We start from the raw sequence: 26,174 nt of genomic DNA, 5'->3' as shown, positions 1-26,174 counted from the left end.
AATAATTATTGGAACCAAAATTTGAGTATAATTTGTTCTTTCTCTAAATCTTGTACTTTTCTTCTGTGTTATACTGTCCTTGCTCATTTCTATTCTAAGGCAATACCTATCTTATTATAGAAGTGTTTTCTATATGAAAACCTGCATAGATAATTCATTCAAGTGTCATTTTTGTGAGACTGAAAGGGGTGAAGAACAAAGGTATAAAAATATAAAGTTAAAAGAAAGAAAAACCAATTATCAGCCGCCACCCAAAGAAAATGAAAGGAAGTATGGAAATGTTTACCCCAACTTTTTATTTTGAAAAATATTAAACCTACAAAATAGTTGTGTGAATAATATAATAAATTCCATATATCCTTTACCTAAATTCTCAAGTTGTTAACACTTTACCAGGTTTCTTTTCTCTCTCTCTACACACACACACACACACACACACACGAGTCCCATTATCATTTGACAGTGAATCGCAGATATGATATTTCAGTATTTCTCTCCTAAGGACATGAATATTCTCCTATATAACTACAATTCTATTATCAAAAATAAGGATATTAGGCCGGGTGCGGTGGCTCAAGCCTGTAATCCCAGCACTTTGGGAGGCCGAGGCAGGTGGATCACGAGGTCGAGAGATCGAGACCATCCTAGTCAACATGGTGAAACCCCATCTCTACTAAAAATACAAAAAATTAGCTGGGCATGGTGGCTCGTGCCTGTAATCCCAGCTACTCAGGAGGCTGAGGCAGGAGAATTGCCTGAATCCAGGAGGCAGAGGTTGTGGTGAGCCGAGATTGTGCCATTGCACTCCAGCCTGGGTAACAAGAGCGAAACTCCATCTAAAAAAAAAAAAAAAACAAACAGAAAAAGAAAAACAAAAATAAGGATATTATCATTGATACAATAATATCTAATATACAGTCTGTCTTCGATTTCCCCAGTGTCTCAAGAATGTTCTCTATAACTTTCGTTGATTCTCAGAGAATTGTATAGTTGACCAGGCCAGAGTTTCTGCTGCTCAGGACAGTTCTCCTTAAGGAAAGATTGATGAGCTGTTCTTAGCCCTTTCTGTTTTTGTGTTTTTGTTTGCTTTTGCTTTCCTATTCACCTTCTAAACCAGGTTGTTGTGGAAGGCTGATATAGTTGGGTATTTGTCCCCAGTTAAATATCATGTTGAAATGTAATCCCCAGTGTTGGAGGTGGGGCTTGGTGGGAGGTAACTGGGTTATGTGGCCAGTTCCCCCATGAATGGCTTAGTGCTGTCCTGGTGATAGTGAATGAGTTGTCAGGAGATCTGGTTATTTAAAAGTGTGTGGGCCGGGCGTGGTGGCTCACGCCTGTAATCCTAGCACTCTGGGAGGCTGAGGCGGGTGGATCACGAGGTCAAGAGATCGAGACCATCCTGGTCAACATGGTGAAACCCCGTCTCTACTAAAAATATATACATTAGCTGGGTATGGTGGCACGTGCCTGTAATCCCAGCTACTCAGGAGGCTGGGGCAGGAGAATTGCCTGAACCCAAGAGGCGGAGGTTGCGGTTAGCCGAGATCGTGCCATTGCACTCCAGCCTGGGTTAGAAGAGCGAAACTCCGTCTCAAAAAAAAAAAAAAAGGTATGTGGTACCTCTCCGCCCACCTTGCTCCTGCTCTCACCATGTGACATGCCTATTCCCACTTCACCTTCTGCCATGGGTAAAAGCTCCCTGAGGCCTCCTCAGAAGTCACGCAGATGCTGGCATCATGCTTGTATAGCCTGCAGAACTGTGAGGGAGAAATCAGCTAAAACAAAGAAGCTACAGGCCCCATGTAAGTCTGAAACCCAGCAGGGCAGTAATTAAATCTAAAAACTCCAAAATAATATCCTCTGACTCCATGTCTCACATCCAGGTAACACTGATGCAAGGGGTGGGCTCCAAAGGCTTTGGGCAACTCTGCCCCTGTGGCTATGCAGGGTACAAACCCTGTGGTTGTTTTCACAGGCTGGCATTGAGTGCCTGTGGCTTTTCCAGGTGCATGGTGCAAGCCATTGGTGGATCTACCATTCTCATGTCTGGAGGATGGTGGCCCTCTTCTCACACCTCTACTAACCAGTGTCCCAGTGTGGACTCTGTGTAGGGGCTCCAAACCCCACATTTCCCCTCCATACTGCCATTGTAGAGGTTTTCCATGAGGGCTTTGCCCGCACCCCCCAGCAGACTTCTGTCTGGACATCAGACATTTCCATACATCCTCTGCAATCTACGTAGAGGTTACCACACCTCACCCGTCACACTCTGTGCACCCACAGGCTTACCACCACATGGAAGCCACTAAGGCGTGTGGCTTGCACCCTCTGAGCATCAGCCTGAGCTGTACCTTGGCCCTTTTATACATGGCTAGAGCTGAAGTGGCCATAATGCAGGGCACTATGTCCCACGGCTGCACAGAGCAGTGAGGCCTTGTACCTGTCCCACAGAACCATTATTTCCTCCTAGGACTTGAGGCCTGTGATGGGATGAGCTGCTGTGAAAGTCTCTGCAATGCCTTCCAGGCATTTCCCCCATTACCTTGACTATAAATATTTGGCTCCTCTTTACATATGCAAATTTCTGCAGCTGGTTTGAATGCCTCCCCTGAAAATGTTTTTTTCTTTTCTATTATGCCACATGACCAGGCTGCAAATTTGTCAAACCTTTATACTCTGATTCCCTTTTAAATGTAATTTTTGGCAGGGCATGGTGGCTCATGCCTGTAATCCAAGCACTTTGGAGGCCAAGGCGGGCGGATCACCTGAGGTCGGGAGTTCAAGACCAGCCTGACCAACATCGTGAAACCCCATCTTTTTTTTTTTTTTTTTTTTTTTTTTTGAGACGGAGTTTCGCTCTTGTTACCCAGGCTGGAGTGCAATGGTGCAATCTCGGCTCACCGCAACCTCCGCCTCCTGGGTTCAAGCAATTCTCCTGCCTCAGCCTCCTGAGTAGCTGGGATTACAGGCACGTGCCACCATGCCCAGCTAATTTTTTGTATTTTTAGTAGAGACAGGGTTTCACCATGTTGACCAGGATGGTCTCGATCTCTCGACCTTGTGATCCACCCGCCTCGGCCTCCCAAAGTGCTGGGATTACAGGCTTGAGCCACCGTGCCCGGCTACATATTTATTTCTTAAGTCAAAGTTGAAAACAGCATACAAGGAGGAAGCTCCCAAGAGTGAAAGGACAGACTGGTGATTTTCAGAGCCTGTGGAATGCTTCATTTAAGCTCAAATATTCTAGTATTCAAAAATGAATTTGGATGTGTAGCATCATTAATTCACTATGAAGGAATAGTGTATATATAATCATTCAACATTTAAAAATATGTAGAGTTTGTCTACTGGCATTATCTTTAAGGCAAATCACCTGTTTCTCCCTTCAAGAAGCTCTATAGGGGAATTAAGCCAAACAGTAATTGTAATAAGTGCTACAGTAGATGATCCAAGAGAGGTATAATGGTAATAGAGAGGAAGGAATACCTGAGACTGCCTAGATGTCTTAGAGGGATTCTTCAGAGAAAGTGGGATCTTTGACCTGATTCTTTAAGGAGATGTTTCCCAGGTAAACAAGGGTTTACTTACTGGCAGGAAAAACATAAAGCTGGCAGGAAAAACATAAAGCTAGATGTAGAAGTACAGGAAAAAATGTTGGAGTAGAATCATGGGAAGAGCTCTTCAATTTGTCACCAATATCTATAAACATTTATTTTTATAGGAAGCTCTAAAATCATGTTATTGGTTGAGGCTAGATTAACATTTGAGGCTAGTCCATCCATGCCTTGGATCCTATGACTATTTTTTAATTTTACTTTTAAGTTCTATGATACATGTGCAGAACATGCAGGTTTGTTACATAGGTATACATGTGTCATGGTGGTTTGCTGCATCTATCAACCCGTCATCTAGGTTTTAAGCCCCGCATGCATTAGGTATTTGTTCTAATCTCTCCCTCACAGTCACCCAGGCCGGAGTACAGTGGTGTGATCATATTTCACTATAACCTCAAACTCCGTTGCTCAAGCGATCTTGTTGTGTCAGCCTCCTGAACAGTTGAGAATACAGTTGTGTGCCACTATGCCTGGCTTTTAAAAATATATATATATGCACACACACACATATATAATATATATATGTATAATACACACACATATATACATATATGTGTAGTACACGCACATATACATGGATGTATTACACATATATACATTATACACACATGTTCATATATATGTACATATAATACATATATATATATATATATATATATATATATTTTTTTTTTTTTTTTTTTTTTTTTTTTGAGACGGAGTTTCACTCTTGTTACCCAGGCCGGAGTGCAATGGCGCGATCTCGGCTCACCGCAACCTCTGCCTCCTGGGCTCAGGCAATTCTCCTGCCTCAGCCTCCTAAGTAGCTGGGATTACAGGCACGCGCCACCACACCCAGCTAGTTTTTGTATTTTTAGTAGAGACGGGGTTTCACCATGTTGACCAGGATGGTCTCGATCTCTCGACCTCGTGATCCACCCGCCTCGGCCTCCCAAAGTGCTGGGATTACAGGCTTGAGCCACCGCGCCCGGCTATATATATATTTTTTTATGAGACAGAGTCTTGCTCTGTCACCCAGGCTAGAGTGCAGTTGCACCATCTTGGCTCACTGCAACCTCCGCCTTCTGGGTTTAGGCAATTCTTGTGCCTCAGCCTCATGAGTAGCTGGGATTATAGGCATGTGCCACTATGCCCAGCTAATTTTTGTAATTTCAGTAGAGACAGGGTTTTGCCATGTTGGCCAGGATAGCCTTGAACTACTGGCCTCAAGCGATCCACCCACCTTGGCCTCCCAAAGCACTGGGAGTACAGGTGTGAGCCTCTCTGCCTAGCCCTGTAATTCTTATTATTGCAGCTAATATGGTGGACTTGAATCTTACTAAAGGGTTAAAGTCAGTAGTTTTGATAAAATTTGTGTATAGTCCAAATCCTTTAAGATGATCCTTTTTTTTTTTTTTTTTGAGATGGAGTCTCACTCTTATCGTCCAGGCTAGAGTTCAGTGGTGTGGTCTCAGCTCACTGCAACCTCCACCTCCTGGGTTCAAGCAATTCTCCTGCCTCAGCCTCCCGAGTAGCTGGGATTACAGATACCCACCATGACACCCGGCTAATTTTTGTGTTTCTGGAGATGGGGTTTCACCATGTTATCCAAACAGGTCTTGAACTCCTGACTTCAGGTGATCTGCCTGCCTCGGCCTCCCAAAGTACTGGGATGACAGGCATGAGCCACTGCGCCCAGCCAAGATGATCCCTTTAATATTAAAACATAATGGTTATTCTTGGGCCAGGCACGGTGGCTCATGCCTATCATCCCAGCACTTTGGGAGTCTAAGTCTGGAGGGCAGTGAACTCCAGTGAGTGAACTGCCCTCCAGCCTCAGTGACAGAGCAAGACCCTGTCTCAAAAACAGAAAAGAATGACTCAATTACTCTATTACCATAGTTCTCTTTCCTTCTTTGGACACATATAGTTGAATTCCCATAAGGTAAAGGCCCCTATAGTATGGCTCCCTTGCATATATTTTGCAAATTAGACATAATGTCTAGTGTGGTTGACTCCCCAACATTGATTCTACTGTACATGATTTGCCTAACTAGTCATGGTTTAGTTTAGTAATGGATTACTTAGTGCGATTACTTAGTGATGGTTTAGTAATGGATTACTTAGTGTGAAGATGAAGGTGTAACAGAAGTCTCAAAATTCAGTAGCATAAAGAAGATAGAAGGGTCTTTCTCTCATAAATTACTGAGGCCAGCCAAAACTAGTGGTGGGGTGGGAGAGATGTGGATAGCACATGTTCATTTAGGGACCCATGTTTTTTCCTTTTTGTTGCTCTACCATCTCCTAGAGCATTTGAATGGTAGGAACTGGTCATAGGCAGGGCAAGGCTGTAACTTGAAAGGAAGTAGAAAGAGAAGAAAAGTTCATGCCAAGCCTAGCTACAGAACCATTTCTTCTGTTCACATTCCATATAATTTTCTGTCAGTGACAGCACAGTCACATGACCACACTTAACTGCAAGGACAGAAAATGGAGTGTCTAGACAGCTTATCAGCCATGTGCCCCAGAAAATGGGCAGAGTGGATTTTGAAAGAACAACTAGTAATCTGCCATTATGAGATGGGAGGGTAAGTTGGCTAGCAGACCTTTGGAAGATTTCCATTTTCCTAAACTAATAAAAAAGCACATACAATACTAGACCAATAGTTTGTTAATATTTTGATAATTCCACTTATATGAAATGTTTCCTCTATAATCTTATTTATCTTATTTTGTATATTCTAAAACATTATTCTGAGAAGGGGGCTTCAACAAACTGCCAGAGGAGCCTATAGCACAAAAACAAGCCTCTGCCCTAGCAGAGGCAGCAAGATCATTTAAGAGCTTGTTAATTCAGACAAGCAGTAATGAGAATGTGACTCAGGCAGTGTCCACAGGGGACAGATTTCAGAAATCCTTTAACCTTCACCCACAGAATATGCTTTTATCAGCAGCACAGCCAGATGATGGCATTGCTATTACCCATTTATACTCACTTAATTTTGACAGAAAGAAATGCTTCTTTGAAAGTAGAGTTTAGAAATGTTTTCTTTTCAAATATAGCATAAAATAGGGAGAAATGTTCAAGACAGATAGGATACCATCTTGTTGCTTAGCTGGCATAAAGGATATTAGTTGGACATTTTTACACAATTAATAGCTTCCCCCACAAAAAAAGCCAGTAAGCTCTTACCACCTTAGGTTGTGTGACGGAAAGCCTCTTAAAGTAGAGGAACAGAATCAGACACTCAGTAGGGACAAGAGCCTTAGTGATTTGCCCTGAGGGATTGGAAACAGCACAGGAATTGCTGGTGGCAGGTTGAAAATGCCTCAGTAACAGCCTCATGCTCCAATTCCAGGCCTCTGCACAAAATTGTGAGTAATCACTGCCAACGCCTGGATCCACAGGCCACTGCAGAGTTACCTTTCATTGCTTTGTATGTGACACTATGAGCCTGCAGTAAAGCAGCAGCAGCCCAATTCATCACTTGAGTTCCATTGATCCAGCAACTCCAATGGGCTGTGGCTGTCTCCAGTCTAATCTCCAGAGGATTACAGCTTTGCCGTCTCTTATGACCTTACACTTGATTTCCAGTAGTCAGTGGCTTTGTTTCATTTTACTAGAATGTGAGCTCTTAAGAGTCTGTGGATCACAGTGCTACTCCAAGTAGGTGCTGTTTGTTCTTTGTTAAATCAAGGAATCATTCCAATTGAGTTAAATGCATTTATTTAGGGAAGGTGAAGATCTCCAGTCCTTATCTGTAATTGTATTAAATATTTGCCATGGTCATATCCCTAGAAAGTTTTAAATTCTTCAAATCATATTTATTGAGCTCATGTTAGTTCTAAAATTGATCACAGAGCTGCAGAACTAAAGGACATCTAGTCCAATCCTCTTACATCTGCAAGAACTGGTTGTGGAAATCAAGTGAAAATATCTCCTTTATTTTGCCTTTAAAAAGGTACAAACTTAAGTAACTTCATTAAAAAACAATCTAATTTCCCCACATTTCTTCTCTTCTTGTGGAGAACAGGGAAAGCTGGAAGCAGAGATACTGTTCAGAGATATTTGGACACTACCTCTGCACCCTGTCCTACCCATGCTGCTGCTGATCAGTTTGGTTCACTTTTTGACATGGAGGTGTTCTAACCTAGAATACTTTTTTTTTCTATATACAGGGTCTTACTCTGTCATCCAGAATAGAATGCAGTGGCATAATCACAGCTCACCATTTTTTGCTTTAAGGCAGCATCTTGATATGTTGACTAGCCCAGAAGTCCAAACATGTTAATAACCCTTTCCATATATTACCCCTTACTTTCCAGAATGATTACTTCAACTTACACTGGGACCTGTAACTGAGTATGCAGTACTTGTTTAATGAAGACACTTTCATTTTATTCATTTTTTTTTGAGACAGGGTCTCACTCTGTTGCCCAGGCTGGAATGTGTTGGCACCATTTCAGCTCACTACAACCTCTGTCTCCTGGGCTCAAATGATCCTCCTGCCTCAGACTCCCAAGTAGCTGGGAATACAGGTGCACATCACCACGTCCAACTAATTTTTGTGTTTTTTATAGAGACAGGTTTTTACCATGTTACCCAGGCTGGTCTCAAACTCCCACATTTAAGCAATCCACCTACCTTGGCCTCCCAAAGTTTTGGGATTACAGGCCTGAGCCACCATGCCCAGCCCTAGAACACTTTTTTATATTCCCTTAAACTTCAGGAAGGTGTAAATGAGATAAGCCAGTAGTTAGAGGGAATTTGGCTTTGTTATCAGCTCTGGAACACTGAGGAATGTAACCAGCAACTACATACCAAATAAGGAATGGAGACCTGGGGAAAGCCAGCAAAGATGTGCTGCATCTTTACTGCTTTATGTAGCCACCTGGCTTCTGTTCAGTTCTGTTTCCTTGGCTGAGCAAATCAGGGAGCAGGTGACCGTGTGTGCTGGTATGAAAGTCTCTTCTCGGCCAGGTGCGGTGGTTCACGTCTGTAATCCCAGAACTTTGGGAGGCCAAGGTAGGTGGATCGCCTAAGGTCGGGAGTTCAGACCAGCCTGACCAACATGGAGAAACCCCGTCTCTATTAAAAATAGGAAATTAGCCGGCTGTGGTGGCAAACGCCTATAATCCCAGGTACTCGGGAGGCCGAGGCAGAAAAATTGCTTGAACCCGGAAGGCGAAGGTTTCAGTAAGCCAAGATCGCACCACTGCACTCTAGCCTGGGTGACAGAATGAGACTTCATCTCAAACAAACAAAAATGACTTGCTTGTTTCGGTTAGCATAATACTTTTTTTTTTTTTTGGAGATGGAGTTTCACTCTTTGGCCCTGGAGTGAAGTGGCACGATCTTGAATCACTGCAACCTCCGCACCCCCCACCACCGCCCCAGATTCAAGCTATTCTCCTGCTTCAGCCTCCGGAGTCGCTGGGACTACAGGGGTGTGCCGCCATGCCTGGCTAATTTTTGTATGTTTAGTAGAGACGAGGTTTCACCACGTTGACCAGGCTAGTCCTGAACTCTTGACCTCAGGCAATCCACCCACCTCGTCCTCCCAAAATGCTAGGATTACAGGTGTGAGCCACTGCACCCGGCCTCAGTATAATTTTTTATTCATCTTTGTTGTCATGTATGTCAACAGATCATTTTTTCTGAGATAAGTTTTTGCTCTATTGCCAAGGCTGGGAGCAGTGGCATGATCATAGCTCACTGCAGCCTCAACCTTCCAGGCTCAAGCAATTCTCTCACCTCAGCCTCATGAATAGCTGGGACTACAGGCATGAGCCACCCTGCCCAGCTAATTTTGTATATCTTTTGTAGAGACTTAGGGTCTCATTGTGTTGCCCAGGCTGGTCTCAAACCCCCAGACCCAAAGGATCCTCCCGCTTTGGTGTCCCAAAGTGCTAGAATTAAAGCATGAGCCACTGTGCCTGGCCTATTCCTTTCCATTGAAAAGTAATATTCCATTGTTTGACTTATAACGAAATCTGTTTATCCATTCACTATTGAACATTTAGATTGTCTCCAGTTTTGGGCTACTATGAATAACGCTGCTATGAACATTAATGTACAGGGTTTTGTAGCATGAGCTTTCATTTCTCTAGGATAAAATATACCCAAGAGTGTGATTGCTGAGTTACATGATAAATGTATGTTTCACTTTATGAGAAAGTAGGTCTGTGCTTTTGCTAATAATGTATGAGATGCAGCTCCTCTGTATTCTCACAGCACTTGGTATCTCATTGTGGTTTTAATATGCATTTCTATAGTGACTAATGATTTTGAGAGTCTTTTTCCTGTGCATGGTAACCAGCCATATATCGTTTGCTAAAGTTTTCAACTATTTTGTCCATTTAAAAGATTCAGTTATTTTCCTAATATTGTGTTTTGAAAGTTCTTTGTATATTTTGAATACAAGTCCTTTGTCAATATGCGGTGTTCAAATATTTTCTCCTAATCTGTAGACATTCTTTTCATCTTGTTAAAGTGATGAGTTCCCCCTCACTTCCCACCCCACACCTTGGAAAATTTAGTATTGTAAATTCTACTTTTTTTTTTTTTTTTTTTTTGGACGGAGTTTCGCTCGTTACCCAGGCTGGAGTGCAATGGCACGATCTCGGCTCACCGCAACCTCCGCCTCCTGGGCTCAGGCAATTCTCCTGCCTCAGCCTCCTAAGTAGCTGGGATTACAGGCACGCGCCACCACGCCCAGCTAGTTTTTGTATTTCTAGTGGAGACGGGGTTTCACCATGTTGACCAGGATGGTCTCGATCTCTCGACCTCGTGATCCACCCGCCTTGGCCTCCCAAAGTGCTGGGATTACAGGCTTGAGCCACCGCGCCTGGCCATAAATTCTACTTCTAACCAATGTAACACTATGCAGATTTTCTATTTCAAAGAACCAACTTTTGGCCTTGTTGATTTTCTCTAGTGGTTATTTCCTATTTCCTTATTTCTATCTTCTACTTACTTTAGGTGTACTTTACTGTCCTTTTTCTAGCATTTGAAGGTGGAGACTTAGACCAAAGATTTTAGATTTTTCTGTCTGTTTCTGTTGAAAGTATTTAAGGCCAGAAATTTCTCTGTAAACCTTATTTAGCTGTGTCCCACAGTTTTTGATATTTTTAAACTTTATCCCTCAGTTCAAAAATATTTTGTTGTCTAACTTCCAATTTTCTGTAGCTTTTCTAAATATCTTATTGTTAGCAATTTCTAACTTAAATCCATTTTGTTAGATAATATATTCTTCATTATTTCCCTCTTAATTTATTGAGACCTACCTTATGCTCAGCATATAGTCTTATCTTAATGAATGCTCCTCATATACCTGAGGAAAAAATGTGTATTCTGTAGTTGTTGGGGGTACTAACCAATAAATGTGCATTATGTCAAATTAGTAGATAGTTTAATTCAAATTGTTTGTAGTCTTATTTTTTTGAGATAGGATCTCGCTATGTTGCCCAGGCTAGCATGAAACTCCTAGGCTCAAGGGATCCTCCCTCCCGAGTAGTTGGAACTACAGGTGTGCACCACCACGTCCAGCTAAATCTTCTGTATTCTTGTTTTGTTTTTTGAGACGGAGTTTCGCTCTTGTCACCCAGGCTGGAGTGCAATGGCTCGATCTCAGCTCACCGCAACCTCCGCCTCCTGGGTTCAGGCAATTCTCCTGCCTCAGCCTCCTGAGTAGCTGGGATTACAGACACGCACCACCATGCCCAGCTAATGTTTTATATTTTTAGTAGAGACGGGGTTTCACCGTGTTGACTAGGATGGTCTCGATCTCTTGACCTCGTGATCCACCCGCCTCGGACTCCCAAAGTGCTGGGATTACAGGCGTGAGCCACCGTGCCCGGCCCAATCTTCTGTATTCTTAATGACTTTTTGCCTATTCTCAGTATACTGTCAATTACTAAGAAAGAACTGTTGAAATTTCTAGCTATGATTATAGTATAATCTATTTCTTCCTTTAGTTCTGTTATTTTTGTCTTCTGATATTTTGTAGCTCTATTATTAAAAGTTTCAAACATGTTTGAGTTCAAATCCGAGCTGTACCATTTTGCAATTGTATTATCTTGGCCAAGTTGCATGTCTTTTATGAGCTTCAGTTTCCTGATCTATAAATTGAGGAGAATGGATGTTTTTGTGCTGATTTTACAGGATCGTTATGCAGATCACATGGAATCATTTATATAGCTATATTATAAAAACTGCACCTGAAAAAAATAAAAATAAAACCTGTCCAAGCACTGTGGCTCATATCTGTAATCCCAGCATTTTGGGAGGCCGAGATGGGCGGATCACTTGGGGTCAGGACTTTAAGACCAGCCTGACCAACATGGTAAAATCCCATCTCCACTAAAAATTCAAAAATTTAGCTGGATGCGGTGGCCCACACCTGTAATCCCAGCTACTTGGGAGTCTGAGGCAGGAGAATAGCTTGAGCCCAGGAGACAGAGGTTGCAGTGAGCCAAGATCAAGCCACTGTACTCCAGCCTGGGGGAGAGAGTAAGACTGCATCTCAAGAAAAGAAATAAATAAAAACTGCAAATGTAAATAAGTAAGACATTATTGTTACAGGATTTAATGAAAACTATTCATAATCCCCATATTTTTCTTTTCTTTTTTTTTTTTTTTTTTTTTGAGATGGAGTTTTGCTCTTTTTGCCCCAGGCTGAAGTGCAGCGGCATGTTCTCAGCTCACTGCAACCTCTGCTTCCTGGATTCAAGCAATTCTCCTGCCTCAGCTTCCCAAGTAGCTGGGATTACAGGCATGTGCCACCACACCTGGCTAATTTTTGTAATGAGATGGGGTTTCACCATGTTGGCCAGGCTAATCTTGAACTCCTGACCTCAGGTAATCTGCCCTCCTTGGCCTCCCAAAGTGCTAGGATTACAGGTGTGCCCCACTGTGTCTGGACCCCACACGTTTCATAAATATGTAAATTTCAGTCTTATCTCCATAACACCTCATCTTCCTGAACTGGAAAACCCTTCTTTCTCTGGCCCATTTGATATCTCTTTGATAATTTCAGCAGCTCTTTTCCTATACCATCTCTACCATTAGAATGTATCCCTTTTAAAACCACTGCATCAAGGCCTATTCATGCTCATACGAGACCCAGTTAAAACAGCATGTCTTCCATGACAATTTCCCACTTGTGTTTATTCACTCCGACTTCTGAGATCCTGAACTATATTTCATCTCATCCTACTATAAATATTTGCACATTTTCACTAACCTTACCTGAATAAAACTCCATGGAGCATTTGGTTCATCTCAGTATTTCTACTGCTTAGAAATATTGAGACTTGACACAGAGTTAAGTTCTCAGTAAGTGCTGTATGAATGAATGAAAGGGTAGAGGTATGTGGGTCAGGAAAGGAATGCTTTGTCTCTGTGAGCTTCAGTACTAAAAGCATTGTCCTTTTGTAGATACATAACAGGTGAAGAAGCCCAGTAGGTTGGGCTGGTAGTTCCCAAAATGTAATTCCTGTATCCCCTTTGCTGATGCAGAGGTAGTTCAAGAAGCCTTTAATGCTCAATTCATCTTTAATTCATCCTATAATGCTCAATTCATCTTTGTTAAACACTAAACCTTAAATGTGCCTGGAAGACTTGGAAGACTTTTCAGAGTGACTAAGTTTTTTTTTTTTTTTTTTTTTTTTTTTTGAGACGGAGTTTCACTCTTGTTACCCAGGCTGGAGTGCAATGGTGCGATCTCGGCTCACCGCAACCTCCACCTCCTGGGTTCAGGCAATTCTCCTGCCTCAGCCTCCTGAGTAGCTGGGATTACAGGCACGCACCACCATGCCCAGCTAATGTTTTGTATTTTTAGTAGAGACGGGGTTTCACCATGTTGACCAGGATGGTCTCGATCTCCTGACCTTGTGATCCACACGCCTCGGCCTTCCAAAGTGCTGGGATTACAGGTTTGAGCCACCATGCCCGGCCGATAGGTAGGTTTTAAAGTATAAAAAGATGTTTCCTGGAGTTAGATGGGAAGGTTAGAAAGTTCAGAAAAAAGTAACAGTATAGAGATTGTTGTGAAATTTTTTTAAAGTCAAAATTTTAGCATGCTATGCAAGTACTTTATTTTCCTACCTCAATTGTCACTCTACACACAAGTTGTATAGAATTAATTGTTCTTCTAGTCTTTTTCTTCCCTCTGAGCCTTTATTTTTGAGATGAAGTCTTGCTCTTGTCGCCCAGGCTGGAGTGCAATGGTGCTATCTCAGCTCACTGCAACCTCCACCTCCTGGGTTCAAGTGATTCTCCTGCCTCAGCCTCCCAAATAGCTAGGATTATAGGCATCTGCCACCACACCTGGCTAATTTTTGTATTTTTAGTAAAGACGGGGTTTCACCATGTTGGCCAGGCTGGTTGTGAACTCCTGACCTCAGGTGATTCACCTGCCTCAGCTTCCCAAAGTGCTGGGATTACAGGCGTTAATCGCCATGCCCCACCAGTTTTTTTTTTTTTTTTTTAATATACCGTCCAGAAATTTTTTTGTTTTTGCTTTTTAATGCCTATTACATTAAAAATACTAGGGAATAGGCTCCAGCAACCCAGGCTCCTTCCCATTTGTTCTGACACAGTGTGCTTCTCTGGGTGGAACAGGCTGGCATTTCATTTGAACCCAGGTACCTTTCTGTCTGGCTTCCTTCTTTTTCTGAACATTTTCCTTCACACATTTCAGGAAGCCATATTGGCTCTTAGAGCACTTAATGTGCTCAATATTCACATTAATTCTCTTGGCAAGAATCTGGCCCATAACTTGTTTGTTTACAACAATGCCAACAGCATGCTGGGTATAATACTGTAGACTCTTCCAGTTTTGCCATGGTAACATTTGTGGGACATTCCTTTTTGAACAGCACCCATTCCCTTGATGTCTACAATATCACCTGTCTTACAGATTCAAATGTACGTGGCCAAAGGAACAACTCCATGTTTTCTAAAAGGCCTAGAGGACATATATTGGGTGTCTCTCTTTCCGAAACTCTGTATTAGTTTTTTTGGGAAATTACTGGAAGATAGTGGTTCCCGCCACAAGGTCCTGAGCCTTTTTAAATGCTTTTTCCTGTAATTGGAATGCCTTGTTTCCCTGATTTCCTTAATTTTATTTATTTATTCATTTATTTATTTATTTATTTATTTTGAGAGAGGGTCTCACTCTGTTGCCCAGGATCGAGTGCAGTGGTACAGTCATGACTCACTCCAGACCCAACCTTCCAGGCTCAAGCAATCCTCCCAATTCAGCCTTCCTGAGTAGCTGGGACTACAGGCATGAGCCACCACGCCCAGCTAATTTTTAATTTTTTGTAGAGATACGGTCTCCCTATGTTACCCAAGTTGGTCTTGAACTCCTAGGTTCAAGGGATCCTCCCTCATCAGCCCACCTAAGTGCCTTAAAGAGCATATGTGTGATACTTGGCACAAAGTGAACCTCAGTACACATTTCTTGAATGAATGAATCCCACAAGAATATCTATTGTAATGAAAGATTGAGAGCAGGTACCTGTCTACTTTCTCTTTCCGCATCCAGCATTCTCCTGGAGTGCAGCCTGCAGATGTGAAGGAAGTTGTTGAGAAAGGTGTACAGACTCTTGTGATTGGCCGAGGGATGAGTGAGGCCTTGAAGGTAGGTGTTGGTATGCACAACATTCCAGAAGACAGGTGGGGATCTCTTGGACCTTTGTCTTACAGATTTGTCCTTCGTGGGAGGTCATCTCTATGTATCATGTATCCTCATTTTGCTGACCCAGGATAGCAATGGCTGCATACATTGCTCTGCCTCATCAGCATTGGGGTCTCTAATCTACCTAAAACTGAGACAGTGTCATTTCAACTATTTCTCAGAAATGCCTCAGCCCATGAATCTCTCAAGTTCTGCAAGTATCACTATTTGGTTCTTTATATTTTAATACTACTTTATATCCTCATAGTATATTTTGTAGTACTTCTAATTTTTCTTTTCTTGGACATATTTATGTTGTTTTCCCCGTCAGAAAAAAATTAATTTTTTTTCATTTAAAAAAAATATATAGATGTGGTCTCACTGCGTTGCGCAGGCTGGTCTTGAACTCCTGAGCTCAAATGATCTCCCGCCTCAGTCTCCCAAAGTGCTAGGACTACAGGTGTGAGCTACCACATCTGACCTATTTTTTAATTTTCTTACAGAAATAATACATGCTCATTGTAAAAGATTTAAAAATTCAATGAAGAAATGTAGAAGTAAAGTGAGATTCCCTTCCCAATGTTCCAATTTGGTGTTTATTTCTCCAGTCTTCTCTGAATGCATCTGCAAATATGTACACACTTACACACATAGATACACGTTTATATACTTAAAACCATTTTACATAAATATGTAAATGCTATAGGTATTCTGTAACTTCTTCCCCCACTTATATTACTATATTATGGATAATCTTCCACATAGAAGCCTACTTCATTCTTTGCTTTACAGATGTTCTACAATCCTGTTCCTTACTGATGAAGGTGCCTATTTTATCTAGGACTTTATATATATAGGGCACCTTCATCAGTAGGGCTCAAGCAATCCTCCCTTCTTGGCCTCCTGAAGTGCTGGGATTAAAGGCTTAAGCCACCATGCCTGGCCTATTTATATTTTTAAAATTTAAACTAGTTTTTTTTCCCCATTACAATAATTCCTATCTGAAAGGCTACTGTTATAAATCTCAAATATATAGAAAATATAGGGCATATTAAAAAATATTTCACTTGAGTTCTTTCTGAGACAGTCTAATTAAAATCTATTTTTAAAAAATATTCAGGACAAGCCAGAGTTGAAAAAAAATCATCTAATAATAGCTGCCACTAGTAAGAATATCTTTTATATAAATTCATTTACAAATATTTATTAAGCATTTTCTATGGGTAAGGCACTATTCTAGGCACTGGGGACAGTGCAATAAGACAAACAAGGTTCATGTCTCTCATAGATGATAAAAATACTAGACCACTTTAGATAATCATAAATGCAGTGACAAGATGGTGACTTATGCAGGGCTACTACGGGGTGGTCAACAAACATTTGAGCTGCAGTGTACATACATGAGTCAATTTCATCCTCACCCCAACTCTGTGATGTAAGCACTATTATACCTCTTTTACAAGGGAAGAAATTGGGGCTTGGAGACTTTAAAGAGCTAGCCTAACATTTCTTGGTTAATATATGGCAAAGAAGAAATGTAGACTCAGTTTATTCTAACTCAAACATTTAACATTTACGGCGTTTGTGTACCGAGGTGGATGTTTCACATATCCTTAGCTCAGCTAGTTGTCATAACAACCCTGTGAGCTAGGGGTTAATATCCCTAAGTTACAGACATGTAAACAAAGACTCAGAGAATTTAATTTACTTACCCAAGGTTACAGTGCTAGTAAGGACGTAAATCCAAGGCTAACTGCAAATTCCATGTTGTTTCATTTCCATTTCACTTGAGCTTTATGCATGGGTATCATGCTGCCTCCGTCAAAGAGGCCTCTTTGTCTCACTGGGGTTCACTGCCAAATTTTCGACTGGTGATACACTGAGTGATCATGAAGTGATAGTTGTCACTGTCTAATTCTGTAGAGTACACTTGCCTCACGGCAGGAAAGGAAGCCCTGGGGGATTGCTTTCCCCCTACTTACTCATCTCTTTTCCTCCTTCCCAGGTTCCGTCATCAACTGTGGAGTACCTCAAGAAACATGGCATTGATGTGCGGGTCCTCCAGACAGAGCAGGCAGTGAAGGAGTATAATGCCTTGGCTGCCCAAGGGGTCAGAGTGGGAGGTGTCTTCCATTCCACCTGCTGATGAGGCCTTAAGAGGCGAATAAATCACTAAGCACCTGTGCCTGTGCCTGTGACTTACCATTTTCCAAACCAGCCTCCCCTAAGCATTTTTGGACACCTACTCATAGATGCAGGGATGACCAAGACAAAGTCCCTGTCCTTGGGGGTGCTAAAAGAAAAAGAGGAGACGGAAGTTTAATATTGTAGTGAATGAACTGAGGGAACATTTGAGTAACAGCAACAGTAGGAGTATGCCCTGGGAGTTGGTTCTAGACAGGCTGTTTTACTAACCAACCCAGAGACTAGAGCTTCAAATTTCAACTATAGACCAGGTTGTCACTGTGGCTCACACCTGTAATCCCAGCACTTTGGCAGGAGGCCAAGGTGGGCAGATCACTTGAGGTCAGGGGTTCAACACCAACCTAGCCAACATGGTGAAACCCCATCTCTATTAAAACTACAAAAAGTAGCTGAGAGTGGCGGTGCGTGCCTATAATCCCAGCTACTTAGGAGGCTAAAACAGGCAACACTTGAACCTGGGAGGTAGAAGTTGCGGTGAGCTGAGATGGAGCCACTGCACTCCAACCTGGGTGACAGTGCGAGACTCCAACTCAAAAAAAAAAAAAAAAAAATCAACTATAAAATGTTGGGGCTGGACTAGATGCCCTTTAAGTGTTCCTACTGGCTCAGATAGTCTTTGTTCTATTAAATACTCAGGTGGGCTTTGTAAAGCCTTAGAATAGACTGAGAGGACTACAAGTTATCAGCATCACCTTATTTTTATTTTTATTTTCTTTTTAAAGAACTATGAGCTTTGGTGTCAAATAGCCTTGACTTTGAACTGTAGCTCACTGCCTCTCACTGGTTGGGTATTTGTTTAATTTCTCAGTTTCACTGTTCTCATCTGTCAGATCAGGATAACATTAGCAGTACCTGGAGTCACTGTAGGTATTAAATGAGGCAATTCATAGAAAGTATTCAGTATTAACTCACTGCCTGGCATGTAGTAAAGACTCAGTACATTAAACCACTGTTGTCCTTATCTTTCTATCAATGGGGATACTGTGTAAAGCCTAGTTTCATTTTATGATGCTTAATATAGCAGCTTATTATTTCATAGAGTCATAGAATGTTGGAGTCCAAAGGAACTATCTCACTCATTTGTTCAGTAATTCTCTTTCATATCCATTCACAGACAGCCTATTACTAATTTTCTTATGACCACTTATTGGGCCCTGGGGGAATAAGGACGAATGTTACAGTTCCTGCCCTTAGGAATTATGTTGTATGAGAGATGGACAAGTAAACAAAAATGATACAATGTTAATACTACAGTAGTTACTAGGTCCAGTGGTGGCACAAAGAAAAGACTAATTTATCCTACGAGGACAGAAGGAAAACTAGGGAAGATAACACTAAGGAGATGATATTTAAGCTGAGTCTTTAAAAATGCAAGGTTCATCAATTCCCTGAAAAAATATTATTTACTTGGCAGCTCTTTTACCTAGACATTTACTAAGCATGGTATTTATCACAGCCATAACTAAATAAAATTGCTCCACCCCAGCCATCACTGGAGCAGCAGCACTGGAAAGATGATTTTTGCTTCACACGATCCTGCCACCTGACTACATAGTTAGGCTTCTGACCTACAGGGACCAATCCATAGACTGGACAGCAACTTAAGATGTAGCTTGGCAAGAAAAGCTGAAGCAGTGTAGAAAGTGAAGGGATTTATTTTTTTCCAAGATTACCAAGCAAGTAAGTGGCAGAGCTAGGATTAGAACCTAGCACTATGTCATCTTTTTTATGGCATATACCTCCTTACTCCCTAGAAGCCCGTGAGAGTGAGCGCTTCACAGACCCGACACCCAGCACTGAAGTCTTCGAAGGTTCTGCTTGGTGCCCTTTCCGCAGCCCTTTCATTTGTCAGATGACAGATCTTTCTAGATCTGTTCCCTTGGCTGATAAAGCCAGCCCTCTGTATAGCTAAGAGGGATGTTTGATGAAATTCAGACTGTTTCTCTAGTGATGCAGTCTTTTTTTTTTTTTTGGTCAAATGTGAGACAGCTCCAGTGGGTGTTGAATTCAGTGTGGGTGTAATAATTATTCCTAAGTGAGTTGTCTCCGATAAAGAGAACTTAGTATAAACTTCTTATATCTATCAGTGACATTATTAAACTTTTAAGAAAACCTGCTAATACATAGCCCCTACTTTTGAACCTGGTGCACATGGTCAGTGATGGAAATATGTAGAGTATGAAGAGAAGCTGTTTTTCCACATGACAATGTACTTAATCATTAAAGCCTTTGTGTCTTAATCATTAAAACCTCTCAGTTTGTAGGTAGCACAGCCCTCAAGCTGCCCACTCTTAATTTCTTCTAGCTTGAGTGGTTAAGACAAGAAGTTGGCAATGTGCTAGGTGTGTACCTTTCTTCTCCATAATTGTGTTTGCTGAGTTCAGTCACCTCAAAGCAAATATAAAGTCCTTTCAGAAACCTGAATCTCAGAAGCTTGCTTTTGCAGCATGCCATGGTACTATATTTGCTCTGGATTCACAGAATCATTCTTCCCTTGCTGAGTATGTGCCAGGAGTTGTGCTGAGGATACAGCACAGACATTCTTACAGTGCAGGTACAGATCAGTTGGAAGAAGACAGACATACAAATACAGTGAGGATGTAGAAGTTGCAAATTGGCACAAATCTATCTGGAGACATGTTTTGTTTGACTCAGTAATTTTTTTTTTTTTTTTTTGAGACGGAGTTTTTTTGCTCTTGTTACCCAGGCTGGAGTGCAATGGCGCGATCTCGGCTCACCGCAACCTCCGCCTCCTGGGTTCAGGCAATTCTCCTGCCTCAGCCTCCGGAGTAGCTGGGATTACAGGCACGCGCCACCATGTCCAGCTAATTTTTTGTATTTTTAGTAGAGACGGGGTTTCACCATGTTGGCCAGGATGGTCTCGATCTCTTAACCTTGTGATCCACCTGCCTCGGCCTCCCAAAGTGCTGGGATTACAGGCTTGAGCCACCGCGCCCTGCTTGACTCAGTAATTTTAACATTTACTTTTGTTACCAAGGTTTTTTCAGTTGGGTATTTTTTCATGAAAATTAAGATTTCTGGCTGTTTTGAAAGAATGGGAAGAACTGACACGACGAAGCCAACACTTACAAATTAAAATAACTGAGTACAATGGAATAGCACTGCCTTCTCCAACAGATAATGTGCTCTCTGATTCTTCAGTTGCTATTATCTTGCAGGCCACTTTATTCCTTTACTTTTCCGCCTACCTTTCTTAAGGAGTTTGCGTTTGTGAACCTGTAATGCAATATTAGTAAATACTATACTATGTGTGAAGAATATGGTATAGGAGGCTGTGGGAACATAGAGGAAATGTTCCAAGCCCATAAGAGACACAGATATGTTCTAGAACAAGGCCCAGTCCTGAAGAATGGAAGGAAAGGAACCATAGGAGACAGTCTTGAGGACCACCTTCCAAGGCTCAGCAGGTCCAAAGGCCTAGAGGTGACAGAAAAACACTACAGGTAATTCTGTTCAGTAGAGAGTGAGTTTGGGACAGGGAGTATGCAGCTGGAGACAAAGCAGAGGCATGAAGAGCCTTCAGGACAGGAGTTTAGACTTTATCCTGGGATGAGTAGTGATCCACTGAAAAAGCCTGAGCAGGCAAATTGGTGTGGTCAGATTGGCTCATCCAGAGGCTAATGCCATGCTTGAGGAGGGTTGACGGTGGCTGTATCAGTATAGAAACAGTATAAGAAGAGGACTAAACAACATGAAGGAAGAGGAATCTAAAGGACTTGATGGCTACTTTTGTATGAGGGATGAGGAAGGAATCCAATGTGACAAAACAGGTTTCTGGCTCTGACTGCTGGGTGCATGCTAGACCACTTAGCATGAGTAGTGATCCAATGAAAGGGCCTGAGCAGGGGAATGCTAGACCACTAAGAACAGACTCCCGTGATGAAAGCCACCTGGGGAAGAAACAGGAGGCCTGGGTTCTAGCCTCAGCTTCACCACTAACTCAGTCTCTCTGGGCCTGCATATTGATGTGTAAATGAAGGTGCCACACTGGAGTGCCCTTTATGCCCCCTTCCAAGCCTTTATAAAAAGATTTTTTTTCCACTTCAGTGAAAAAGTGCAGAATCAGATACAGAAAAACTAAAATTCTCATATTCCCCAGAACCTGAAAATTCAGGGTAAAAACAATTTTTAAAGTTGAGCCCAACCCCAATACAATACTTGAATTCCTTAGCAACAAACTTGTCAGGAGCCTGTTCAACCTCGGCTCAAACACATCTATCCTGGAGAATTCTAAATCCCCTAGCGCAGCCTGTTCAAGTCTTATACAGCTTTAAAAAATGTATTCTGATACTCAGCCAAAGGTAGACTAAGTGCATGTCTACTTTTGGTGGAAAAAGTACTAAATTTTGCATTTTTCTTTTTTTTTCCCCCACTTAGTCTTCAGAACAGGAATACATTTTGCCTTTTTAAGACAGGATCAAGTCCTGGCTTTATCCCTTAGGAGACACCATCTCAAAGCCTGTTTCCTTACATGGAAAATGAGGGCTAAATTGGAGGATTTTTATAAAAAGGGGTACTTACCTGAAAAATATCCAGCATATTCTTCCCTTAGAAGGCTTTCTATAATTACAGCAGGATGGGCTCAGGCAGCAGCCATGGTTCTTCATGTTTTTGTCTAGGCTCCAACCCAGCAACTGTCGTCAAGTGTTCATGTCAGGGCTGTGGTACAATTACACTTCAGAGGTGCAAAAACAGGTGAGCATACTAGAAAAACTCAGCTTACTGGAGCTAATCATTCTTTCCCTAGTTCCTCTTTAGCACTCATGACCTCCTGGAAATAGACTGCTTGGGTTCAGAAACCAGATCTGTCATTTACTAGTTGTGTGACCTAGGACGAGTTACTTATTTCTCTCAACTTCAACTGCCTTGTTTATAAAATGAAAATAACAATACCTAGAGAGTTAACTAATTCATGTAAAGAGTTTACAACACTGCCAGGTACACATTTAAGTACATTAAACCAAAAGTCAAAACATGCTTGAATTTAAATTCCAGCTCCACCTCTAATTGTATTATCTTGGCCAGGCGTGGTGGCTCATGCCTGTAATCTAAGCACTTTGGAGGCCAAGGCGGGCGGATCACCTGAGGTCGGGATTCAAGACCAGCCTGACCAACATGGTGAAACCCTGTCTTTAAAAAAAAAAAAAAATTAATAAATAATTGTATTATCTTGCTATTATTTTTATAAGCTTGTCAAGTGCTAAATATGATCCAGACTGGCTGCAGGTTCACATTCTACCAATCGTTATTTAATCCATCCTATTCAACAACCACTGAGGTCTAATTATCTGTTTCACAGATGAGGCAACTGAGGCTAATGATTTGAAGGCCTTTTCCCATATACTTCTCCTGAGGTGGTAGAGCTTAGACCAGGCGTCCCGAAACTACAGCCCGCAGGCCGCATGCGGCCCCCTGAGGCCATTTATCCGCGACCCCTGCCCCACCACCACCGCACTTCAGAAAGGGGCACCTCTTTCACTGGTGGTCAGTGAGAGGAGCACACTATGTGGCGGCCCTCCAACGGTCTGAGGGACAGTGAACTGGCCTCCTGTGTAAAAAGTTTGGGGACGCCTGGCTCAGACCTTTGGGATCTTCTTGGATGTGAATGAATACAGGTTTTACTATTTAACAGTTTTCCCACCCGTGACTTAGTCTCTAAGCCTCATTTGGCTATTGTGAAGATTAAATGACAGGTAAAGTACATAGTACAGGCAGTGCCAAAGATTAACTTCTCTGGAGCACTGACTGTTATTATATCACACCTGGAATTTTTTTTTTTTTTTTAACAGAGCTGGGGTCTATGTTGCCCAGGGTGGTCTTGAATTCCTGAGCTCAAGTAATCCTCCTGCCTCCTGTAATCCCAAAGTGCTGGGATTACAGTCATGCCTGTAATCCCACAGCCCCCACGCCTCTACCTAAAACTTTAACTCACATGCAGCAACATGTCAGAGATACTGCAGGAAATGACTTTATTTCTTGCACTGGATCCCTATTTCCCATAATCCTGATTTCTTTTTTAAAATATCGCTCTTCTATACTTTTTTTTTTTTTTTTTTTTTTGAGACAGAGTTTCGCTCTTGTTACCCAGGCTGGAGTGCAATGGCACAATCTCGGCTCACCGCAACCTCCGCCTCCTGGGTTCAAGCAATTCTCCTGCCTCAGCCTCCCGAGTAGCTGGGACTACAGGCGTGCACCACCATACCCGGCTAATTTTTATATTTTTAGTAGAGACGGGGTTTCACCTTGCTGACCAAGATGGTCTCGATCTCTTGACCTCGTGATCCACCCGCCTCAGCCTCCCAAAGTGCTGGGATTATAGGCGTGAGCCACCGCGCCCGGCCCCTATACTATTTTTTTTAAAGCCATAGAGGTCTTAACAATATAGGCAGGCGTGGTGGCCGGCACCTGTAATCCCAGCTACTCAGGAGGCTGAGGCAAAAGAATCACTTGAACCCAGGAGGCAGAGGTTGCAGTGAGCAGAGATCGTACCATTGGACTCCAGCTCAGGCAACAGTGCAAGACTCTTGACTTTTTAAAAAAAAAGAAAAAAGACTGCTGGGCGCCGTGGCTCAAGCCTGTAATCCCAGCACTTTGGGAGGCCGAGGCGGGTGGATCACGAGGTCAAGAGATCGAGACCATCCTGGTCAACATAGTGAAACCCCGTCTCTACTAAAAATACTAAAAATTAGCTGGGCACGGTGGCACATGCCTGTAATCCCAGCTGCTCAGGAGGCTGAGGCAGGAGAATTGCCTGAACCCAGGAGGCGGAGGTTGCGGTGAGCCGAGATCGCGCCATTGCACTCCAGCCTGGGCTTGAACAAGAGCGAAACTCCGTCTCAAAAAAAAAAAAAAGAAAAGAAAAAAAGAAAAAAGAAAAAAAAAGGTCTTAAGACAGGCAAGATCAAGAATTGCCTTGAAAGATGGAAATGATTCATTCTCCAGCTATTCAGTCAGTCCTTGGCCCAGCTACTGCCTGCGTTAGGGAAGAGGCTTCTTAGCAAGATACCGCATGTTTAAGGTCCTTCAGCGACTTATCAATGGTAAAAAAGTACAGCTATTAAATCTGCTTTGCAGATCTACCCTAACACACCGTCACTTTAAGAAATAAGACTATAGCTCAAATAACCAGTTATCAGGAGGCAGCAGGATCTTTGTGTTTCACACCTGAGGAATACCATGTAACCATGTGGTATAAAAGCTGAAGCTATAGCCACACACATTTCTTTACAGACCAGGAACTAGAACAGCTTGGTGTTTTCTCCACTTTATTATGGAGAGGGGGAGGGGAAGTAGACTTGAAGGCTTTTTTAAATTTTTTAATGCAAAAACAATTTATCCTGTGTTTGATACCAGATGAGACGGTAAGGGTCACATACTCCTTAGGCCTACGCATCGATCCCAGGTGAAGTGCTTCAGGTTTGGCTCATTCTGACACCAAAGAAAGGGCCCTCTGGGCCAAGGTTGGAAAGACTACTTTTGCCTCAGCGCCGTGCAGGTTTGGGCATTATATAAACTTTTACAGGCTTGCTGAAGGGAATGGTGCCCTCGATGCTGGTTTCCACCTGGGGCGATACCTCACCACCCTCCATCCAGGGGCATTTTGGAATGCGAGCACTGGAGTTGTAGGACAGCAGCAGCCTCACTTCTACCTGACATGGCTCTGAAAAAAAGACAAAAGAAATCCTCTATGACTTGGCAACTGCTAGGAATGAGGATGAAATGTGAAGTTAAAGAAACATCAAAATGGAAGCAATAGGGAAAACATTTCTTCATCCGTCCGGATCCCTCCCCTTACCCTCACCAAACAAAACACTTTCTCAGGCAAAATCCTGGGGGGCTGACACTGAGCTTGCAGATGTGATGCTATTCCATCACCCTCTCCTCGGGCTCACTGTGGTGCAGAGCCATAGCTGCTGAGACAACTGGAGAGCAAGCTAAAAACCCTTCCAGGAAGATTAATTACTTCATGAACTGCTTTATGAACTGGGTTCAAATTCTTATGCAGATGTGGATTTGGGTGGTCTCAGAACCTCTCAGAGTCTCAAGACTTCCAGCCTCAGGACAAGGGTCAGCAGGTGCATGTTGCTTATTCTCATACCCAAGTGGGCTCTTCCTGTGCAGTTTGATATCAAGCCTCACGGCTGCATGTACCACAGATAACACTTTATTAGTGGAGAGGAAGCCTTTGAATAGCAAACAGTTCACCAAAAATTTCTGGCCAATGAACAGGAACATGTTTCAGGGACCTAAAATCATGTCTGAAAACATTTCATTATTTCATTATATTATATTACAACATAATATAATAATTTAGTGTCTATGTGGCAGGTCCTAGCAAGAATAAATAAGAACTCTCCTCAAGTTGATGGCTATTTGGTTGAGGAAACAGACAGTTGCAATAGAGTACAGTATAAGAAGTACTGAGGAGGGAGTGCAAGAAGGTTTTGGAATAGACTATCCACTCTATGCCAAGCACATAACCCCAAAAGTTCTTATCCTGCTAGATTATGAAACAAATACTGTCACAATCTTGGCAAAAGTCCCAAGACTCAGAGAGGTTCTCAGAGACTGCTCAAATCCACACCTGGGTAAGAATTTGAGCCCAGTTCATAAACTGAAGCAGTTACTCTTTCTATTAACCACATGCTTCTATAAAGAAGGGGGATTTTTT

At 42.3% G+C, this 26,174-nt stretch overlaps 2 protein-coding genes across 3 annotated transcripts in view; one reads left to right on the top strand and one right to left on the bottom strand.

Annotated features, from left to right (window-relative positions):
* The window catches only part of AAMDC (adipogenesis associated Mth938 domain containing), a 48,353-nt gene extending 30,892 nt beyond the window's left edge, over window positions 1–17,461 (top strand). For both annotated transcript variants that reach the window (XM_010345605.3, XM_074400409.1), the window contains exons 3-4: window positions 15,146–15,241; window positions 17,283–17,461. In XM_010345605.3, the coding sequence (XP_010343907.2) occupies window positions 15,146–15,241; window positions 17,283–17,423 (237 nt within the window). In that variant the 3' untranslated portion in view covers window positions 17,424–17,461. The remainder of the gene's footprint in view (window positions 1–15,145; window positions 15,242–17,282) is intronic.
* INTS4 (integrator complex subunit 4) overlaps window positions 10,079–26,174 on the bottom strand; it is a 135,883-nt gene continuing 119,787 nt past the window's right edge. Inside the window, exon 23 of the mRNA XM_003935041.4 lies at window positions 10,079–25,163. Within this exon, the coding sequence (XP_003935090.1) occupies window positions 24,985–25,163 (179 nt within the window). The 3' untranslated portion in view covers window positions 10,079–24,984. The remainder of the gene's footprint in view (window positions 25,164–26,174) is intronic.

The sequence above is a fragment of the Saimiri boliviensis genome, chromosome 6 (assembly GCF_048565385.1).
Source record: "Saimiri boliviensis isolate mSaiBol1 chromosome 6, mSaiBol1.pri, whole genome shotgun sequence".
NCBI classification, from domain to species: domain Eukaryota; kingdom Metazoa; phylum Chordata; class Mammalia; order Primates; family Cebidae; genus Saimiri; species Saimiri boliviensis.
This window is presented reverse-complemented; position numbering and strand designations above follow the sequence as displayed.